Source organism: Podarcis gaigeae (genome assembly GCF_964106915.1).
Source record: "Podarcis gaigeae genome assembly, chromosome: 5".
In the NCBI taxonomy this organism is placed as follows: domain Eukaryota; kingdom Metazoa; phylum Chordata; class Lepidosauria; order Squamata; family Lacertidae; genus Podarcis; species Podarcis gaigeae.
This window is the reverse complement of record NC_139681.1, coordinates 47,876,211-47,890,621: the sequence shown is the minus strand read 5'-3', so window position 1 is coordinate 47,890,621 and position 14,411 is coordinate 47,876,211. Positions and strand designations below refer to the sequence as shown.

Sequence of the window (14,411 nt, the reverse complement as noted above, 5' to 3'; positions counted from 1 at the left end):
GGTGTGATTGGGAAGTAGTGCAAGTACCCAGTTTGGTGTGCTCATGGAAACCATTAACCATGGTTTACCATGATGTACAAACTGGACTGTCATGTACACACAGAGATTCCACACATTTGGGACTTACAAACAGTGTAGCTATTTCTGGGAAACACTGCTGATCTACAATTTAGTAATCTGTCCTCTTTTAGTTCTTAGTTTCCATTTTAAAAGCTGACACATTTTAAGTAGGGCTCCAAGCGATTTATATATCAGTTAAGATTCAGAACTAAGCCTCTGATTTTTCAATATATTTTTTTAAGCATGTGTGCTATTTGGCTACAGATAGTGATCTTGCAGCTTTGCTCTAATCTAGGGAACTCGCCAGAGATAATTCAACCAGATCATCTAAATGAAGCTAACTGGAAATTATTAATTCCATGGGACTGATGGAGAGAAGATGCAATAACAAATGATGCCTTTTTATATCTCTCTCATAGGCCATTTCATTCCTGACACCTCTGGCTGTCATTTTTGTGGTGAAAATCATTCGACGGACAGACAAGACTGAAATTAAGGAAGCTTTTTTAGGTAAACTGAAAATCATATTCTTGCTTTTTTATTTGTTTTTTATCAGAAAGCTATTGCTCTCAGAAAATGTGGGAGGAACATTTTTATTTCTTTCAGGAAGCATGTGTCAGATGTTCTTATACCTTTAAAAGAAAAAGTAAAACAAAAACAACCAAGACTTCCTGAGCTTTGTTAGGCAAGAGCTTTTATTCCTCCTGAAACCTGTGTTCATTACAGCACCTTAAAGTCAGCAGAAATTACTGATAGAGCAGTAAAGAACAGGCAAAGGTGAGAGGAGTGGGCGAAAGCTATGTGGCAGTGGAAGGTTGTATTAAATAGTGTTTCTTTCTGTCCTTGGGGAGATGAGCAGCGGTGTGCATGTTTGAATTTCAGCTGCAGCTATTTGGAAGAAGCCTACATTTCTTCTTGTGGTAATTGATCTAAAGAGAAAGAGTGAGAGATTTCTAAACTTTCTAAGCGAGCCTCACACTAAAGCCTTATATTATCATTCAGACTGCCAGGCAGTTTTAGGCTAAGCCTGGCAACCTTTCCTAGGATCATATATGATAACCAGGCACAGAAAGGTTCAAGCCATGGCTTCAACCTTGAAGCTGCAGTGAAGACAAAAGAACCTGTAGTACACTCTCAAGTCTTTGTTTGCAGCCAACACTCTGTGCTTTTTGAACTGGGTGCCTATGTGACTTTTAGAAGACGTCTGAAGGCACCCTGTTTAGGGAAGTTTTAAATGTCTGATGTTTTACCATGCTTTTAATATTCTGTTGAGAGCCACCCAGAGTGGCATACAAATAATAATAATAATAATAATAATAATAATAATAATAATAATAATTTATTTCAGCAACCTCTGAAAGGCTTAAGGATCCCCACACCTGGTGTGTACACAAAAAATCCAGGAGTTCACTTAGAGTCCAAATCTTCCCATGTATCCCGAGTTTGAATTAATCTTGGGAATAAAATGGATCTTCCTTTGCAGGTGTCATTTAATTTCAAGGAAGAAAGGATTGTACTCTTTCTTTGAAGCCGAAGCAGCTATCATGCTAGTGGCATCACCTGTCAAAGTAGCCTGTGGACAATTGGGGACTGGAAAGATCTAGTCACCTCCCACTACACTCTATCAAACCAGTTCTATCCCTCCCTTCTGCCCCTTTCCACTCTTTTTTTGCCCAGACCACCAGAGTTACATGTCCCTTCCTATTACATTAGCCTTTTCAGTGGCTTTGCTTTTTAGCAAATCTTTATGGCCTCTCCAAATGCTACACAAGGAAAAAGACACATTTGCTTTGAGCAGTCACTGAGGACGTACTCTCATGCCACTATTTCAAAGTGCCTACTTGAGTCATTTGAAGTGTAAACATAAACAAGAACTGTGGGTGGAAGAGTTCCAATTCCACCACAAAACTATTGGCATCCCCTGCTCATTTACCGTTCATAGTTATTTTCTTCATATCAGCTGCAAAGCTGTTTCATGGAACTTGTTCCTTGGAATGGCACATATTTAATGTCAACTTTGACCCTTCCAGCACTGTAGCCTTCATTACATGAGTTGTCTACCTCTATTGCAAAAAAGGATACTTTCAATCACGAAAGTGTGAAGTGCCTTGCCACATTCTACACAAGAAACCTGTTTCTTAGGAGCTGTCCAGCACTTTTCTGATGGCGCATAAAGCGTGAAAGAATGCTTTTCATACGGCAACACCTTAATTTAATTCTGGCTCCTCAAACCAGAAGCATCTCAAGGTGATACCACAGACTTGTGCTGCGACATTCTTGCATTTCCAATGAATCCTTTGAGAGGCAAGTAACCCTTAAGAAATGATTGTTCATAAATTTTCAGGACAATTGAATGTCTTCAGATAATTGCTGGATGACCCTGTGCTAACTTGCTACCTAACAGTATTGCACAGTGCTATGACTCTGCAGAAAGGAACACTGAGTAACAAAGCCCTATAAGTTTGTTAGCAGAGGCCATGAAATGCTGTTCTTTAAATAGTATTGCATAAACAGGCCTTTTTATACTAGGCGAAATAACTTGTTGTTGAGCAAGAACTCCACTGGAATACCATGACAAGTGAGAAGCCACACATATTTTGCTCAAAGATGGGGAATACTAAGCTATTTGTGAGCTTTTCTCTCATACTAGCACTGGTTCTCTCATTCATGCCACTGGATATGCAAGATTCCAGGTGTAGTTACTTCAAAATATACCTAAGTCTCACTGTGTGGCCTTTTAAAATCATCACCTTGAATTAGAGAGCCATCATGAGATTTTAAAACAGGCACCCCCAAACTCGGCCCTCCAGATGTTTTGGGACTACAACTCCCATCATCCCTAGCTAATAGGACCAGTGGTCAGGGATGATGAGAATTGTAGTCCCAAAACATCTGGAGGGCCGAGTTTGGGGATGCCTGTTTTAAAACAAAACACCAGACCTCATGGAGCAAGTCTCACCTGAGTGATCTATCTCAAAATATTGCAGGATGCTTTTTAATCAAAGCCACAAGGCAGTTGCGGAGAAGCTTTCTTTCACTTTTAAGGATCTGTAGGTCTCAGCACTTGGCAGTTTTCTGTATAACTTTTCTGGATGCTAATGAACTGACCAACATCCCCTGCCTGTGCTTTTGGTTGGACAGAAGATTCTTAGATGCTCTTTTGCTATCGGTTGTTGCTTCTTTGATTGCTGGCTTGCTGGGACAAATATGCTTTCTCCTGCCCACTTTCCTCTTATCTCCTTGACTCAGTACAGGGCTGACCTTCCCAGTGTAACTTTGGAATCACAATCCAGCTTCCTAATTGGTTAGTAGTGTTACTTTATTTAGATATTTATAAACCATGTTTTTATAGGAAAGCTAGCAAGGTGATATGCAACCTGAAAACATGGCACAAGAACAGTAACATATTGATAAAAGCTTGTTGGAGAAACAATGAGACTTTTAAAGACCTGCTAAGCAGTACAGTGTTTAAAAGATGAGAAAGCATGGATGACTCCTGCCATACCTCTGTTGGTAAGGCATTTGACAGTTACACTAAAGGCTCAGTCCCTGTTAAAGGCTGACCAAACCTCAGGAGTGGGGGGGGGGACTACCCAACGTACCCCAGAAGAAGATCTCTTATTGAGGTAGAGCTTAAGAAATCAGGACCTTATGGGCTCCATCAGTGCTATATGTGTAACTGGAGCCCACCACAAAACCATCTATCTCACCAATAAACACAACCCCACGATGCAAGAAAACCAAGGAGAATTGGGTATTTGAGTTGTATCTGTAAGCCCTACTCAGAGGAGATCTACTAAAATTACTAACTTGCCCATTGATTTTAGTGTGGGTTCTCTGAGAATAGCCTGTATACAATATTTTAGATTGTATATTTTTAGATTGTAAACCACCCTGTGATTTTTGAAGGAAGGGTGACACACACACACACACACACACACACGTTTTGAATATTTACAAGCTATGAGTTAACCTTACTGAAGACTCTTATTTCAATCTATTTCTGAGTTCTCAACATATTGAACACTTAAAATGTATGGTTGGAATTCAACATCATGCTAAGGAGATTGTTCCCTCGGTGTAATCATTTCTGCTTGCCAGGAGGGATGATCTCCTCTCTCTATTCTGAGGGTTCTTCTGACCTTCTTGAACAGATTTGGGGAGGGAATGTGGACAGGAGAGGGGTGGAATATCCTGTTGCACTAGTGCAACAACTAACTTGAATCTGGCTCTATATGCTGTGGTTCTGGGTTATTATGTTCTTGTTTCATTTTGTTTTTTAGCTGTTTCCTTGGCTCTTGCTTTGAATGGAGTCTGCACAAACACTATTAAATTAATTGTGGGGAGGTAAGTCCTGGAATATTCCAACTGTTGACTTGAGCTTTGCTAACTGTCAAGTAACCATGAACGCTTTTGAATGGAAATGGTAATCAGGAAGTTTACATAAATAAAAGTTAGTACAAAGGTAGTGTAATGATTGCAGCACCTGTCCTTGTAGAATAGGAAACTGCTATATAAAGGATGGAGATACTAATGGCTTGTTCTAACAGTTCTGCTATTCTTTAGAAATATCTAGTATGTGTGGGCTCAGTAACACATCTGCAGGTATTAATCTTCTGTACCTGAAATCGTACATTGTGCATAAGCAGGAATAATGCAGTCCCCTTATGAAACAGTATTCATATCCAGTATTCCTTCTTCCAGTAACTACCTCCCACCAACCTTTTTTCATTAGGCCAGTGTGGAATCACAACAATTGTTTTAAATGCCCAATAGAATGAACAATATAAATGGAGTTATAGTTACAGGTAGGTAGCCGTGTTGGTCTGCTGTAGTTGAAACAAAATAAAAAAATCCTTCCAGTAGCACCTTGGAGACCAACTAAGTTTGTTATTGGTATGAGCTTTCATGTGCATGCACACTTCTTCAGAGGTGCAGGTACTCAGATAGAAGCTATAAAAAACAATCTGGCAGCCAGAGTTCCACCCCCCACCCCCGCATTTTATAGTCCTTGAAAATAAAATCTCATGAAAATAAGTTTCAGCAACAAGCTCATAACCACACTGAAAGATTATGGAAAGTTACTGTGGAATGGACTGGACATAGTTAGAAGAGCATTAGGCTTTTTTTTTTTTTTTTTGCAAAATAACTAGTAGCAAGAACATAAAAGGTCAAAGAGGAAGTGTCACTTAAATGAAGGTTAAGGGAATGTAATTTGAATAGTTAACAACTGCCTCACAGAGAATGTGCAGAGGGAATTGCGGCACATTGCTTGGTCAATATACAAAATTTTAAGCAGGGAAATATGCATTAATCAATTGAATTTTGTATATTCTCTTGTCATTATGCATAATCCCCAACAGGCCTTTTGGGATTATTGTTATGTATAATATCAGATAGAGGGCCTGATGTCAAGCTCTGTGCTTCTCCCAGTTATTTTTCATTCAACACTTGCTGCATCAATATATCGTAACTCAGCTTTGGGGAACCTTGGCTGTCTAGATCCACCTTCTCCAACCTGATGTGCCTCTAAACTTTTTTGGACCACAACTCCATCAGCATAGCCAGTGGTTAGGGATGGTGGGAGCTGTAGTCTAAAATATCTGGAGGACACCACTTGTAGAAAGCAGCTCTAGATAATGCTGGACTACAACTCCCAATAGGCCTCACCACTGACCAGGGCCATAGGTTCCTCATCTTTGTTTTAATGGAATCTTACTCTCTTCCTTCTCTCTGGTGTGTGAAAAGGGGGCATCACTTGGAAACCGTAGGCTTGGTTTGTTTTCCTTACATTAGCTTCTCAGGGTTACTCAGTTTGAATGGATCAGGGATGTGGTGGCCAGCGGGCTGGGAAGACCCATGACATTCACCCATGGTTTTGCATCAGTTTGTCAACATCATGAGCAATAGGAGGGTGTGGTGTTTTCTTCACCACTTCTCTGCCCATGAATTTTGATAATGTGCACTCCAGTGATTCATTAGGAGTTGGGCAGATAAAAGCTTAGCTTGCTGAAGATCTTTAATATTTATGAACAGTTGTCCCCTGCCTTAATGTTTCTTCATTCTTGTGTCTGTGTCTGTGAGATACATACTGTTTCTATAAATTGTTTACATATTCAGATTTCTCTGGTGTCTCTTATAAAATAGTGAATTTTGGGGGGAGGGATCCATAATAATTTTTAGGTTCACACCAGTCTGTCTCTCTCTTTTGGCTTTGTTTCATCAGCTGAAATCTCTGTCAGCCTTAAAAGAAAGACTTATAATAATCTGGAATTTAGTTGTGCTTTCTGCATGACATATAGGCCCATACCACAATTTTCTCCATTTCCCCCTCACACACAGTTCTGGGCTTTTCAGAGATGAAGAAACTGAGGCCCCCAGAGATGATGTTGGACTACAGCTTTCTCATTCCTGACTGCTGGTCATGCTGGATGAGGGTAATGAAAGCTGAAGTCTGGCAGTGTCTGTGTTGGTTTGGTAAAAGGGAAAATAGATATGATAGAATAAAAGGTGAATTCCCTGGATGCCTAGATCCAGGTTTGGGGCAAGTACTCTCTGGTGAGAGCCCCAGCAGAAATTTAAAATAACAAAACATGCAACAAAATAAAGTGTGGAAATATAAGACCTTTAAAATATCACATTGTAAATTGCTTCCAAAGTTCTCCACTTCCCTTAGTATAGAAAGAGACCACACGTTTGGTAAGTTAGAAATGGTTTACTTACAAACTCTTCAAAGGCCACATTCAGGTGCTACTCCAAACAGCAGCAAGAAAAGACAGGCAGCTTTACTTATGTTCCAAAAGTCGTAAATGCTTCTAAATCATTTGTATAAAAACACAAAGATGGTTTACTTAAGCCACACTGTCTAAACTTGGATGATCTAGTTTAGACTTCCTTACTGGTAGTGTTCACATGGTGGAAAGAGAGAGAACAAAGTGTTTAGTAGCTCTTCCTCCCAAGGTGAGAAGTTGTGACCTAGCAAAGCCTTGCAGGACAGCTTACTCTATGGTCTTAACCCCTTCATGCATTAATTAGAGTTAAGCTTGTCGGCTATATGAGGCTAGATAAATCCTACATTCTGGAGGACTACAGGTTCCCCTTCCCTGATATATATAGTAAATGTATTTTAAAACTGAACTATCCAGTTAATTTTCTAAAGAAACTGCTCTGCACTCTGAGGCTCATCTATTTCTTTACAAACACTATGTAGCAGGCTGTTAGAATTCCTAACAACTTTCATGGCCAGAGCACTCTAGATTAAATCACCAAGTAAATTGATTCCCTCCAGTACCCTTGCTCAACAGAACACAGGAGGAAATGAACTCCCTCAATGTAAACAGTCAGTTTAATGTAATTATCACTTTGAGGTTTTACTAATGGCTGCTCTTTCATTTCAAATGTCCATGGTGTTCCTTGCAGACCTCGTCCCGATTTCTTTTACCGCTGCTTTCCAGATGGAGACATGAAGTCTAACATGGACTGCACAGGTGATCCAGATGTGGTCTCCGAAGGCAGGAAAAGCTTTCCAAGTATCCATTCTTCCTGTAAGTTCATCCCAAAGTAGCTTCCCATTTTTGCTCACCTCTTTTTTTTTCTTTTTTGCCTTTATTCCTCCTGAGGGTTCAAGAGTGATTTGAGATGGAAGGAATGTCTAGGGCTGCAAGTTAAAAAGAAATGTTTTGGGTCTAAAGGACTAGCAAATGTTCTTCAGTACTGCATACTGGGATGGTGAGGGGTGGCAGCAAGGTCAGGAAAGTTTGAGTATGCTGGCAGGAGCACCAGATTGGCTCTGCCAATCTGAACTGTTGCAACCTTGCTACTATGCTGCCCCACCTGCTCACTATACTAGTATACAGCAGCAAAGCCTCTCCTTGGGAGGCCAGGTTCAGAACTCTGCCCTTCTCTACCAAGTGCTCCTGAGAATGGTCTGCCAGCTACTTCATCAGTCCCTGTTTTTCGGAAGGCCATGAGTTTTTCGAACCTTGATAGGCCATCATACATGGCTGGTGAGCTGTATTCAGTACGTTGCACCGCAAGTTGTTCAGACTTGGTTTACAAGATAAGTAACTGTATAAATTTAAATGAGGAAATAAATGATGTGTTGGAGCAAGTGCAGCCTTTGTGAGTGTCATCTCTCTTCGCGGTCTTTTGTTCAGCACCTGTCATTTCTGTTGGGATACTGTTATTGTGTTGTTGTTTTTTAAAGGAAGAAAGAAACCTACATAAAAAACTACTGCAGGTAGATGCACCAGTAACACACAACCAGCAAATTATGTACAGAAGAATGCAAAAGAACACTGTCATTGTGCACGCAGAGCTGTCAAGCATTCACAGAGAGTGGCAGCTACTCAAGTGCATTGCATTTGAATGAATAAGTAATCTGCTTTGCGAAAATTGCTGAAAGATTAGCAGTGTTGTTAGAGAAGTGGCTGTAGAATTATATGCATGTTTTTGATGGAGTTTGATCTGAGACGCCCCTTTCCAAAATACATAGGATCTCTTGAAGAAGCAGTTGTCAGTTACTGACCATGCATGTGCAAGGTTGACTTTGGACAAACCAGTATCTCCCTAATGGTTTTCACTAGGGCATGTCTGGGCCCTCCAGAGATGGATTAATGCTGAAGCAGGAAAATAGGGGGTGAGTCTGTGAATTTGTGAAACACATGAGAGCCAGGCAGGAGATGGAAGTGAGAGGGTTGGTCTTATTTGTAGCCAGTTAATTCAACAGAATGGCATTCTGCTAATATATGTTGTGTTGTCATAGGGAACCTCAGGCCTGGGTGCTGAAGGTGGCCTGCTAAATCTATCAATCCTTCATGATTCTTCCCAGGCCTTCCCCCTCCTCAGGCCACATTTCCCACTTGCCTGCTCCACACTCTTCTCAAATGCTTCCCCCCTGACTGGAAGGTGCTCTTTCACTCTTAATAATGCCTCTTGCTTGCCTTGATGGAGGATAGAGAGAGATGTGCATGTGCAGAACCTTCTGGCTTTTGCATGGTTGAAACATAGCCTACTATAGAAAAAAATAGTGTACTTTGGCCCTGTCCACTACTGGAATGTGGCACCCTTAAATTAAAGTTACCAGATTTTTTTCAATGAATCCGGGGACATTTTTCAACTTCAATGGATTTGGTATGGGGACTGATTTGTAAATCTGGGGACCGTCCCTGGGAAACAGGGACATCTGGTAACCTTACCTTAAATCTGTCAGTGAATGAATGTGGCCCTCAGATTGAAAATGGTTCCCCACTATTGTTGTAAACACCATTCAAGGTTAGTTCAACAAATTTTCACCAGCACCTGTTGCATTTGGAAATATTGCAAAAACAACAAGAACACAACCCTTCTTTTGCTGGTTTTCATTTTTTTTTTACAGTAGGGTTTTTTAAAAATGTAGCTGGCTCTCTCAGAAAAGAATGGCAGTTGCCATGATTAATGCATGATGACTCTCTTGAAAGAAGAATTAAAAGCAGTCTCCTATGATTAAATATAACCCCCCCCCCCAGCCCAGGTTTGTCTGAATATGGGAAATAAATTGTAGATGAAGCTAACATGTCACACACGATGAGTAAAGAAGATCAGTTGAAAACAGATGATCTTCTTAGTTCATAATATCAAATTCTTGCTATGTAAGGTTCCATTTTCTTGATGGTGTTCAGCAAGGATTGGATTGGCATGTTTGACATATTACATAACATTTCCCACCTTGGTCCTAGAGCCAGATCATGCATTACCTTATCCGGTTCTTTCGAATATTTAACAGCTGATGTGAGAAAGCTGCATAACGCCAGAAGAAGGAATCCAATGAGCATCTCAGCAAAAGGGAAGAGTCATGTCGTGAGATTAGAAATCCATTACCATGGAAGCCCAAGAAAATGCCTTCCAGGCTTTTTCTCTTCTAAATAAATGGATTGTGATTCTGGATGTAGTTGCAGGGGAGGAGGAAGAGCCAGGGGACAGGTTTTCACTTCAAAGTTGGCCTTGAGTTCTGCTCTTTGATCACATGCTAAGAAGAAAGTGCTGCATTTGGGTTCAGCATTATAGTGCCTGCAAAACCTGCTCACTCTTCCTGACGTGGAAGTCCTGGCCTCCACTCACATGAACTCCTTTGGAAGGGAGATACATTGCAATGTATCTCACTGCCTGTCTTTATGACATGCTTTTGGATAGTAACAGAATGTTGGCAAAGATTCTGTGATTTTCCTCTTCTCTTTTTAAGCCCTGGAGAGGGTCCTACTGAAAGCAAAACAAGACAAATCTCACATCTTAAAGAGGGAGGGAAAATTGCTGAATAGTTTGCTTTCACATAAATCTGCAGTCCATCCTCTTGTGTACATCTAGTCCTAGATCTGCCATACTTAAAAAAACCAAAACCCTCTGCTATCTTTCCACTTTATTAACGAGCAAGTGTGATAGCTGAACATCCAATATTCTTACCACAAATGATCAGTGGGTGGTAGGATCAAAACATGCTTTAAATCATACAATTTGCTTTTGACATCAGATGGGGGTGATTTCTTTGCAGGCTGATTATGACAGTGCTATAATGGGGACTGTTTGATATGTCAGCCTGTCCTTCTATTATTCTTATTCCAGGATGTATTGCTGAGTGTTTCTCTTTATATACCTCCTTTTTTGCTGGGAGAAGCTGGATGTTGCTCGGATGTATGTCAGCCTGTCCTTGTATTATTCTTATTCCAGGAAGTATTGCTGAGTGTTTATATAAAAGTAATAATAATAATAATTTCTTATTTATACCCCGCCCATCCTTTTTTGCTGGGAGAAGGCTGGATGTTCCTCAGATGTATAGGAAGACAATTAGCTGAGTAGGCCCTGAAATAAACTGATGAACAGGAGTTGACAAAAGTGTGTGGTTCATGAAGAAAGGCCTTATTTTGTGCTCTGTCAGTCTTTTTATAGATGCTGGTGTCTGTTCAGCTGGCTGCAAAACAAAATTAAATGAGAGAGCAGAGGAATACAAAAAGAGGCTCTCAGTCTTTCAAAACATACTGCTTGTTTACAGAGATGTTGATTGCCTATCAGTTTCTTAAGAGCAAAGGACTGAACATAGTGATTAAGAACATGAGCCTTGCATGCCCCTATTCAAATGTCAAAACAGCCATGGAGTTATTGCGTGACAAGCCACTTATTTCTCAGTCTCTTCTCCCCTATCTTCAAAATGGGGTTAATATTAATAATACTGATTTCCCTTACAGAGCCATAAAGATCGTTCTCAGCATGCATGTACAGTGGTACCTCGGGTTACATACGCTTCAGGTTACAGACTCCACTAACCCAGAAATAGTGCTTCAGGTTAAGAACTTTGCTTCAGGATAAGAACAGAAATCGGGCTCCGGCAGCACAGCGGCAGCAGGAGGCCCCATTAGCTAAAGTAGTGCTTCAGGTTAAGAACAGTTTCAGGTTAAGAACGGACCTCCGGAACCAATTAAGTATTTAACCTGAGGTACTACTGTAATGTGCTTGAGTCCTACAAAGTCCTACAAAGTCCTACACAAATGCCAAGTACCATTAGTAAATCAATTCCATGTCAGCCCTAAAAATGATGCACAAGGAAAGGTCCACACAAGCCCATGGCTTTATCTGTTGGTTTTTGTCACAGGCAGGAGCTTTTGGTCTGGCTCACTTCTAGAAATTGACAGATAGGTGGCGAAGAAAGGAATTTGAGAGTTGGCTCACTGAAAAAATCCAAACCAAAGTTATTCCCAAAGCAGCCAGGAATAGTGCAAAAGAAGAAAGCCATAAAAAACTTGCAAAAGGATTTAGCAAAGCTAAACAAATCCTTTTTGAGCATCATTCTCCATCAGGGCCAATCATAATTAAATGACACAAACATTATCAGATAAATCTCGAAGGTACCTATGACTTCATTATCTTGTAAAAACAAAATATATTATTGTTAGATTTTTATCTTGCACTTTCTCCAAGGAGCTCAGAAAATACTATATTTTGTTCTCTCCCCTTCGGTTTCAATGATGGCCCAATGCCTATGGAATTCCCTTCCTAGATCATGTTGTATGTCCTCTATTTTGAAGGTTTTTAAATGGGATTTGAATACTTTTTTTTAATCCCAAATTCCTTTTGATAGATACTTTTCTGGTACTGGTCTTTTTACCTGCTATTCTTGCAGCCTGGGTCTGCACTTGCATTCTCCCCCCATTTGAAAGAGAGGGGGGACATTTTTAAAGCAGGAAGAATAAGAAGGAAACAACTGGAAAGGAATGAGCTCTGATGGGTAGATGGATGCGGTTGCTTCAGGAAGCACTAGGGGAGGACATACAGCCCCTAGGCTAAGGGCTACTCACCTGTGTTCTCTAGAGACCAGTATATGTGTTTTAATTGAGAAAGATAGAAAAGTTGGCAACCATTCCACATACTTTAACAGAATAATCAAATGATACTTCTTGATTGGACTTGTGGCAAGTTCAAGTAATATCCATGCCAAGTCAAGAATATACTTTCATAAGGGAGGTATGTGGCTTGAGTCCTGTAGGGTAATTCATCAGCAAATTAATAACGTGTCACTCTTCGAATATTTGTTGGAGAATTTCCGCTGGACAAGCGTCTCTTGTTAAGTGTAATTTTGGCTTTAAACAATGTCACAGAGTGCGAGTGCATGGGAAATAAACTCTTGCGAGGCCATCATTTGCATGCAGTGAAGCAAATCCAGGCTGACCAGATGTCCAGCGATAAAAGGTTGGAAATTAAATCTGGGAGGTGCTTTTAAAAAATAGCTCCACTCTTTGTTACTGTAAATAGCCCTCTGTTTCTGAGCAATTGAGGAATGATTTCTCAGTGCATCATTTCTGAATGCCTTCTGCCCCTTGCAGTGAATACTTGATTTCAGGCAGCAGCTGCTACTTGTGAGGGTTGGGAAGTTACATTCATTCTTGAACGGAGGAGATGAATGGCTTGAGTGTGACCTAAATCAACACTTGGATTATTTTAGCCTGGAAGTCTGAACATAGCTGCTTATGTACAAGGATCAGTGTTATTAATACAAAGTATTCTGAAAAGCATGTCTTCTAGGACAATTATTAATGTTAAACTTATAAAGTGTAGTTTGTTATGAAAGGTCTAGCTAAAAACCTTTATAATTATGTGTACAGTGTTATAAAAAAAATGAACCATTTCTCAAATACTTTTTTGTGAACATGCAGTATGCATGGGATATATGGGGGATTCCCAGATTGCTTGCACACATACACACACAGCTGTTGAATTTAAAAGGAAGTAATTAAAGCCCTGCTAAATCAGAGCAAAGGTCCACCTAGTCTTGTATCACAAGGAGGGCACAAAAGCAGCAACCCACCCCAGTAAGATTAGGAGGAATGTGTATTGCCATTAGAAGTTGGAAAACAATCTGCTGGGCATTATATACACAGCCTCCTGCTGAATTAGCATACCAATTTTCTAACAGTATGAGAACCTGACAAGTCTCTTTTTCAAAGTTATTATCCGAGTTTTTAATTAACTTCCATCTGTTTAAAAATGGTTGTAGTAATTGGAGCTTTTCTGGTGCCTCCTGTCTAGCTTTTCATTGCAATGAATCAATTTTGTTTTAAAAATATGGGGGTGTTTCCCTCATGGGTTCAACATTCTGCATGCAATGTATATACTTTACCATGGTTTCTTTCATATACCGGTAGCTGGGATTCTGCAATCCAGGCAGGGTGGAGTGCAGTATTTTAACCTAGGCATTAAGTATTTCCTGTCCATCATACATGTCCTGAAAAAAGGTATCTGCCTTTCTACCAGACAATTCCTGAATTCCCTGTTTTTTAACACCCAGTTACAATTTCAGCCCTAATGTTGGCACTCTGTTGAACTTCTCTTTGCTTTTGGAGACTTTGAATTACTTTGTAAATGAAAAATAACATTGTGAGAAATTTTTACATACCCTAATATTGATGAATAAAGGGACTACTGTGTATGCTGCACTCCTGCCAATAATTGTGTGGCCTCTGATGAGATCATTTAATTCAGGCATCCCCAAACTCGGCCCTCCAGATGTTTTGGGACTGCAATTCTGATCATCCCTGACCACTGGTCCTGTTAGCTAGGGATGATGAGAGCTGTAGTCCCAAAACATCTGGAGGGCCGAGTTTGGGGATGCCAGATTTAATTTATTCCCCTTACCCCTGTAAGTTGTTTAATTTTCTTAGATATATTTCAGTTAGTAAAGATTCACGTATGTGATATGTTGACTTTTGGGTAGGCTTTTTGAAGCCAAAAGCCTTCATTGACTTAAAAACAACAACACTCACTTGAGATCTGAATATTTAGGACATTATTTGGGGTATTATCTCTGCTCATTGTTTATTTCTTCCACT

At 40.1% G+C, this 14,411-nt stretch overlaps 1 protein-coding gene across 2 annotated transcripts in view; it reads left to right on the top strand.

The window, feature by feature from the left end:
- Positions 1-14,411, top strand: part of PLPP4 (phospholipid phosphatase 4) — an 88,957-nt gene that overhangs the window by 40,749 nt on the left and 33,797 nt on the right. For both annotated transcript variants that reach the window (XM_083741504.1, XM_083741505.1), the window contains exons 3-5: positions 480-570; positions 4,344-4,407; positions 7,480-7,604. In XM_083741504.1, the coding sequence (XP_083597630.1) occupies positions 480-570; positions 4,344-4,407; positions 7,480-7,604 (280 nt within the window). The remainder of the gene's footprint in view (positions 1-479; positions 571-4,343; positions 4,408-7,479; positions 7,605-14,411) is intronic.